We start from the raw sequence: 8,291 nt of genomic DNA, 5'->3' as shown, positions 1-8,291 counted from the left end.
GACCAGAAAGCACACACACACACACCTGCTTAAAGAGACCTAGGAATCATTCAATGAATTTGGACTCCATTATGTAAACTTAGAGATTACACACCAACCAAATGCAATAAATGTGTTCGCTTGTATCACACAGGAGCAAACTGGGGAAATGTAGCGTAGCAGTTTTATTCTTTTACAATGGCTGTTATGGCACAGTAAGTACAACGAGGCTTGAAAGATAAACACTCCAGAGTTAGTGTAACTGTAGTGTGACAGTTATAACAATGTTAAATTAGGATTAGTTCGCTCTTTGTCTGAAAGGTTATAATTTGACACAATGACACTGTTGTAGAAAAGGTATCAGTGTATTTTCTCCTGCTGGTGACAAGTTAATCGTTAGGGATCATCCCCATACTGTAACTGAGGGTTGAGTCTAACGTCTCAAAATACATTAAATTTCCCTCGTTTGTATATTTAAAAAACTGATAAAACAGCAGTCAGTCATGATTAAATCAAACTAGTACAGCTTTAAACTCATTTTTCGGTACACCTATACATACAAAACCCCTTTGTCAGTGCCTGATGAATCCACACCCAGTATTAACCTTCATGGATGGTCAGTAACAGAAACAATCATTTGGCAGCTGTCAGATTTCAGTAAATAGCATCTTCGCTAACCCAAGTGCACCCCGGGTAGTGCTTGTTTTCCAAACAAACAGCTTTCGTAACCGGTAATACCCTTCAGCCTGCTGTGCCAAAAGACCCACGTGTCAGTGTGTGACACTCTCAGGTTACACAACTGAAAACATCTGAGGAGGAAAAAAAAAAAAAAAAAAACATTTTGCCGACTCTGATCTCCCCTTAGATGCTATTAATATGAAGCGCCACAGAAAATGCTCACAGAATGGGGCTAAACCTGTTCCCTTGCTCTGGGTAGCCAGCATGCAGAGCAAAGCTGCCGGTTTCTCATTTCACACGAATAATGTGGGCAGGAACCGGAGGGCAGACTGAGGTAATAGCAAGCCAGGACCCGCTGCGTTAGCGGAAATAATGGGCTTACGTTCAGCTCAGTTCAGCACAAGACACAGCATGGAAACTCGAGATAGTCACTTCCCTTTCCCCCATGCACTGGCCACGCTTACGTCCACAGCACATTCGTGCTTTACGTTCAATATGAAAAGTATAGAGAAATGATACATTTCTTTGCATAACGCTTATGCTCAACATATTCATTTGACTCGTATAAAAGATCCTTTCAAGCAGGTGTTCTGCAAAACTTGTAACTAACATAATCAACCACAAATTTAAGAACGCCTGCACTTTCATGACAACTAAACATTCATACAGCTCCGTGCCTCAGTACACTTTTGGCACCCTAGAATTACAGCATATTCTTATCCTCACACGGTCAGTTACGCATCTCATCTTAAATAGGTAGTTACTGTAGAGAACCCCATAAGAAACCAAGGCCAGCAACCCAAAAGGACTATAGACAGAAACAACATATATGTTGCTATGATTAATGTCTGTAAATAAACAGGATACCAACATCAGCTCATAAATTGTTTAAATCACAATATATTCATATATTCTGTAATATCAGGAAAATGATGCTTTTCCTGTGTTATTTTGATGGTGCTACTGTCGTTCAGAGACCCCTATGTATTCTCACAATTCCCCGCTTAAATTCTCTCGGAACTGCTACATTTCACCTTCTTGAGACATTTAGACTAGACTGGCGCCCTCTAGAGACTGGTTAACTGTAATGCAACACAATGTGAATAGGCATGAGCAACAGAATAAGTTTCGATTTTCTTCCAAAATGGAAATTTGTTAAAATAAATGAGTATATAAGGTGGGCGATTTGCACCATCCAATTAAAGCTCTGCTCAATTTAGTTAATAGTTTAATAAGCAGCTCTAAGCACTGGATCACAATGCGGTCTCCCTCTCAGATGCTAAGGTCAGGCATCTGCCACTGCGGCAGGGGCATTTTAAAGAGTCACGAGGACCGATATGACAAAGCAATGAGCTCTGAGGACACCTTTAGGCAGACGCTGATATAGCCTGCGCAGTATCACTGCAGAAAGGCCTTCACAAAGACTCCGGCACTGAGGTTTAGAGGCAAAATCAAAACTGCAACCTACATGCTTCTGTGATGTTACAAGCGCTCAATATACATGACCTTGTAATGTCCCCTTAAGCAAGTAAATGTCCAGCTCTGTAAAAGTACCATGTATAAAACGAGAAGGTGCTTTTGCAAGGAAATAATTAATAAACGCATCCCACCGCAGTGCTGTAGCAATAATCTAGTCCCAGTAGAGCAGAAGCTAATGATCACATGCTATTTTCCTGTTTGGTTTGATTTGATTTGTGGGAATGACTTTGAAATATGAATCATTCACATGATGCCCGTGTTCTATAGGCGGCTATTGACTAAAAAATCTGCTTCTGGTCACATTCCATTCACAAACGGTTACTAAAAGCTGTTAAAAAAAAAAAAAATGCAGAATAGTGATGATTACAGGAATTAGTGGCTGTGACTCCATGAATCTGAGATTAATTATGCTTAATATCCCACAGCATGTTGTATTAGAAAGAGTATAAAGGTCTTCAGTGACAGCCCTGTGTGGGTACGGGGTACATTCACTATAAGTGCAGTTCCCTCCAGTGGAAAATTTTTCCATTTTCTGTCCAAACAGGACAGCGTAGGTCCGGTGCAGCAGACGTTCTCTCTACCGACTTGCTCTTCCTCGATGTCGTCAGGAAGGCGAGCGGTTTGGGCGCAGCGTGCTCAGGTGTTGCCGACAACGTCAGGGGGAAACTGCACCCGAACCTCCGCGGTCGCCCCCTGGTCAGGTGCTGCCGCCCAAGAGAGGAGAAGTTTCTCCGTGGTTGACGGGCAACCTCACGTAGTGCGGCGAGTCGTACAAGTGGGTGCTCTGCAAGTTCGCCTCTGCGCGCAGCGTAATTTTCTGAGGAAAAGGGAGAAGTACGAATTTCATTCTGATTTCCTGCACGGCTACAGGAACTACTGTGATATTAGTTAAATAATCAGCAGTACATTTTTTTTTTAAACTTCAGATGGACAAATTTTGGTGGGAGCAGTAAGGAACAGTGATGTCCCAAACCATAATCTATTTAAAGCAATAACAGGAAGACATCACAATGCTGTCAATGTTACATCGCCTCGATCAAAACTGTTAAAAGGTATGGCTACAAAAGGTACGACCACAAAAATCATTCCAAAGGCGGAAACTGCCGTCAGTTAAAGACTATATTGTAACTACAAGCTGAGGCGGTGCTTTGGTCAATGTCCAGTCGAGCAGGTCGAGACAGGTGAGCCCCTTACCTGAAAGTCACGGATGTAGGTCAGGAAGAAGCTGACAAAGGAGAGGGCTAGGGACCACTCCGATATGGTGCTGACGATATGGGCGGTGTAGCCCTAAAAAGAAAAAAGAAAAAAATACAAAAGACCACATCACACTGGGGACACTGTCACACCAGATAAGATATACTTTTATTGAACCCCGTGGGGTAATTTTTCCTCTGCATTTGACCCATCCTAGTTACTTAGGAGCAGTGGGCAGCCGCAGTGCAGCGCCCGGGGACCAACTCCAGTTCTGAGGCCAGTGCCTTGGTACCAAGGGCAACTGCACACCAGATCAGTGCTGTCAGGTAAGACGATGTCACGGTTAGGAGAACTTCAGGGTCAGGGACTTCAGTGCACGCTCGTGTCCGCGGGTTTCACGGCACTCACGGTTTCCCCTGGGATCCAGTGCAGCTTCTTTTCCACATCCACCCCGGGGAGACTGCTGTACATGATCACGGAGGACACGAACACTGAGGGAGGAAACGAGTCAAGGGCGCACAAACCAACTCCAGCCAATCGGTGACATTACTGGACTACGGACTTTCAGGCAGAAGAGAAAACCAGCAGTACTGCTGACCTCGAGGACCAGATTTGAGTACCACTTGGTCTAGAGACTACGCCCTGCCCAAAATCCGAAGGCACAGTTTCCCCGAGATGAGCAGCGGTAGATGAGCGCCTGGAACCCCCCTGTGATCAGCAGCAGATCCCAGGATTCCTTTGCACTCACATTCCTGCTCTTTCACGGTGATCAGCAGCCCAACTTTACCACTAAGCCCCTAGTCACGGAGCTCCACTACTACTTAACTCATAACAGTTTGATTTACAGGGCGCCTGAAGCATTTTAAGTCTCTTGTGCAACGGGAATTACAATCTCTCTTTACCCCTCTCACAGAATGCAGTTTTAATTGTGTGTGTATTTCTCCATAAATGGAACACACAACTGTAAATGGAGGCCCTTCTCACTGCTGCAACATCCTCTGCCAAATTGGGAAGGTGCATAGACTAGCATGTGTGTCCCCCGACATTTCTACAGTCAGTCTGTATGCTCTTCAATCCTCCAGCTGTGTTCCAGAGGACTACAGGCACAAGCAAATCACAGGCCTGATTGATCATAAGGCCTTCCTGAGCAGTGGTGCCCAATCATGGAGGGCTGAGTGTATGCAGGTTTTCATTCCAACCAATTGCTGCACTTGCTGATTCCACCGATTAACACAGCTTCAACCAGATGGTAGGGAACTCCTTAATGGAATTAGCAGGCATAGTGATTGGTTGGAATGAAAGCCTGCATACTCTCAGTTGTCCGTGGGACACGATTGGGCACCACTGTTCTTGAGCTTGAGCCAAGTACCAGTGCCTCTACTGCACAGGCTTTTTAAAAAATGTTTATTTATCCTTTATTTAACCAGAAAGGTCCCATTGAGATACAATCTCTCTTCTGCCAGGGAGTCCTGGTCAAGATGGCAGCAGAAAAATAAAAGTTTCATTTAAAAAACATACCAAAAACAAAACAGAACAGAACATACAAGGATCAAGGATCAGACATACTGGTGAAGGCCTTGGAAGCCTTCACCAGTATGTCTGACCATCTCCTCTGCTGATGCCACTGGGTAATACGTGGGGCGGATACTGCTGACGGCGCTGGCAGAGCTCCAGAGCCCCACCCCCAGCCGTGCCCAGAAGATGCCCTTCCCGTGGACGTGAGGCTGCATGCGATAGGACACCAGCGTCTGCACGAGAATGTACACCGCCCCCACGCCGAAGGTGAGCACCGCCCCCACCAGGTGCATGGAGAACAGGGTGGTTTTCTGTGTGGGGCGGGGATCAGAGAGAACAGGTGAAGGACACAGAGAAAGAGGAAACATGACATGGCAGGAAAAAGGTCTCTCTCTCTTCTGCACACAGAAAAACACACAAAATGTAGGAAAAAAAAGACAAAATGCAAATAGCCACCAACGTTTTCCATACTTGTGCAATCCATGATATTTCATATTTGTTGTGTTTTAAAAAAAAGCAAATATTGGCATTCCATAGTAATCTGCACCTCAAAGCCATGGAACTACATTGTGCCAGCTTTCATCACAAGCAGGAACTTAACCACTTAACTAAAGACAGATTCCACCCTAAGCTTGGAGAGCAGTGGTGCGTATTTTTCCAGAGCTCTGGAACACCTGCTGCCTGGCAACCCTGCACCACCTGAACAGAGCAGGCCCACTCTACACAGTGCACATTTTCACACGATTAGAAGAGTGTGGCCCAGAGTACCTGGAAGTTAGCCACAACGCACATCCCGAAGGAGCTCAGCCAGCCCAGACCCAGGCCGATGACATTGAGCCAGTGGAGCCTGGTCTCCTCCGGAGCCGTCAGGGCCTGGACCTGCTTGTACCGCACGTATGTGGTTGCAATTCCTGCAGGAATAAAACAAGATCATCTTGACATATGTTTTTGGCGAGGGTCTCTTCCCCAATTGCCACTATTGATGGAAACACTAACGACGAACAAAGAAAATGAGAGACATGGGAATGATTGACGTGGTTCAAAAAAAGAAGAAAAAAAAGTACCTAAGAAAGAGGATATGTCGAGCATGATCCCAAAGACACACCGCTCAGGAGCGACCGTTCCAGTGTCACTGAAAACACAGCACAGGTTTTATTTCTCCTGGTCTTACGTCTTTCAGAAGTACACAGGAGATCTCTATTAAAACCCTACAGGCCTGGGCCCTGTTTCATGAAGCAGGATAACTCAGTTAGCTGGACAATGGCACTGAGTAAAACCCGGAACCCTCCCAAATCTGGAACATGGATTGAAGAAAGAAAGAGCTGTTCCCGGTTTTACTCAGCACAGTTATCCAGCTAGCTCAGTAATCCTGCTTTGTGAACAACCCCACCGGTGTTGGATCTACAATGCACTCATCTCTACTACTGATAACATTGTACATCTTGTGTGCACAATATTTGCAAGAATTGGGTAACTGGACACAGAACCCAAAATGGTAAATCCACTAGGGCAAACAAGTTTTTTTTAATCCAGTTCCCTCAAAAAGCGACCATGGAATAAAATTACAGGAAGCACTGTCTGAAAAAGGCTCTACCACAGTGGGGTGTGAATTATTTTTCAGGACAGTCAGCACACAGCTGGCACCTCTCACCTGATGTAGGGGACCACCGGGTCCACGTGCCTGAGCAACACCGCTGTAATGTAAGCAAAGACGAAAGTTGCCGAGGTCCAAATGACCAGAGCCACAGGAAGCGCACACATGCCCTGCTGGAACCACCACATCTTTCCCTGGGTGGAGAGTTTGGCAGGTTCACAATCCCACACTGAGCACCAACCGGCTCGGGCCTTGTCTGGGAAAAGGAGACAAGAGATCCAACGCATGAAAAGGTCTATTCTTTTCATTTCCGTCTTGAGTATCCCTCAATAGGGAATGGCCAGTTGTCATTTTAGGCCTGTCCCACTCCTACAATGTCCTCTATAGACTTGGGAGGATGCAAACTAGCATGCACGTCCTCTGAAACAGTGGTTCTCAACTTAGACCCTGGCAAGCTGTAGTGTCCATTTTTTCTCAGCACTTAACTGATCAAATAAAGCAACTGATCAGTTGACAAGAAATCAGGTGGGTCGAGTTAATTGTGATCAATTAAAGCACAATCACCTGGTTTCTTGAGTCTGATTTTAAAGTGAAAACAAAAAACTGCAAAAACACCAAGATCAAGATAGAGAACCACTGCTCTAAAATACAAGCACATTCAGTGTCTTCTAGAGCCCCTAAAAGCTGTACTCTTCTAACACGGTTAGATTGCGCATGAAGAACTGAGCACTGCCCACCACTTCCTCATAGTTACGTCTACCTCTATCACTTCTCTTAGTGCTGAAATTCTCACAAGTGCCGTTTCACTTCTGTTTCCCCTTTTTGCTTAAAATGTTTTAAATAAAAGCATCGGAATCACGCGTTTTTACACTCGTGAGGGGAGAACAGAAACGCTGTGCCACCCTGGATTTATTCTTTCAGTAGCCCGTTTGATAACTGGTCTGTTACATAGACTGATCTCTGCAATACACTTTGAACTGAGCGCTCTTCAAATGTACAAGTGACATAGAGAAGCATTGTGGAGATCACCATGAAGCACCGGGCTAAAAACAGCACAAAAAAGACAAAAATTCAGCAATGTGTCTCGGAACCGGTTATAAATGCTACTGTCGAAAAAGCGAAGATAATCTTCCTTGTGACAACTGCTACATGAAAGACGCTTGTGTTTACAGTCATGTCACATTACTTAATACACAGTAGACTGCGCGACACAGCTACTGTAATATTGACATAGCTGCAAATAAACAGTGCAGTCGATAAAGAGAGTTACTTGGAGGTTTGGGGAAAAAAATATACTGCTAACGTCAACTGACATTAATGCTAATCTAAAAGTCACCGCGGAGACGTAACAGGGCATCTGGGGCGAGTGGCCACCCTTACCTCAACAGCTAACGTCAGCAGCAGCTATTTTCCGCTTGTCGTTTCATAATGGAGAAATAAGTACAAACAACCCAATTAGCTATTGCGTTCAGAAACGAAACGAGAATATTAGGTACACTTAAAAAGCTAACATACTAAAAAAAATCTTTCACAGAATCCGCCGTTTCCTGGTGATAACTGAAACTACAAGATAGATACGCAGTTTTACGCAGCCGCGTAGTTTACTTCCTCGTTGTAAATTACCGGCATCCCCTGCGCTACTTTACACGGAAAGTTGGGCCCAGTGTGGTGTATCCAAGTAAATCCAAACCAAGGTAATTGCCTTTATTGTTACCCCTGACGTGTGGTAATTGCATGACTTCCTTATCGTTCATTAATCTCAAGAAAAGTCATAGGGCAGCCAATGTTATCTTGAAGCCAGTTTCCTATTCGGGCTAATTGTTGAAATACAGCGCCATCTAGTCACTGTTGA

The 8,291-nt window shown here is 44.8% G+C and overlaps 1 protein-coding gene across 1 annotated transcript; it reads right to left on the bottom strand.

Annotated features, from left to right (window-relative positions):
• Positions 1 to 145: 145 nt before the first annotated feature.
• On the bottom strand, positions 146 to 8,228 carry dram2b (DNA-damage regulated autophagy modulator 2b). Its single transcript, XM_035388840.1, has 8 exons — positions 7,820 to 8,228; positions 6,497 to 6,695; positions 5,910 to 5,977; positions 5,614 to 5,756; positions 4,979 to 5,156; positions 3,739 to 3,821; positions 3,331 to 3,423; positions 146 to 2,953 (listed from the first exon to the last, which is right to left on the bottom strand). The coding sequence occupies exons 2-8, from the start codon at positions 6,625 to 6,627 to the stop codon at positions 2,834 to 2,836; spliced, it is 816 nt and encodes a 271-aa protein (XP_035244731.1). The 5' UTR covers positions 6,628 to 6,695; positions 7,820 to 8,228; the 3' UTR covers positions 146 to 2,833.
• Positions 8,229 to 8,291: the final 63 nt, after the last annotated feature.

This window comes from Anguilla anguilla, chromosome 13 (assembly GCF_013347855.1).
Source record: "Anguilla anguilla isolate fAngAng1 chromosome 13, fAngAng1.pri, whole genome shotgun sequence".
NCBI classification, from domain to species: domain Eukaryota; kingdom Metazoa; phylum Chordata; class Actinopteri; order Anguilliformes; family Anguillidae; genus Anguilla; species Anguilla anguilla.
The sequence above is the reverse complement of the archived record's forward strand: the minus strand, read 5'-3'. Positions and strand labels throughout refer to the sequence as shown.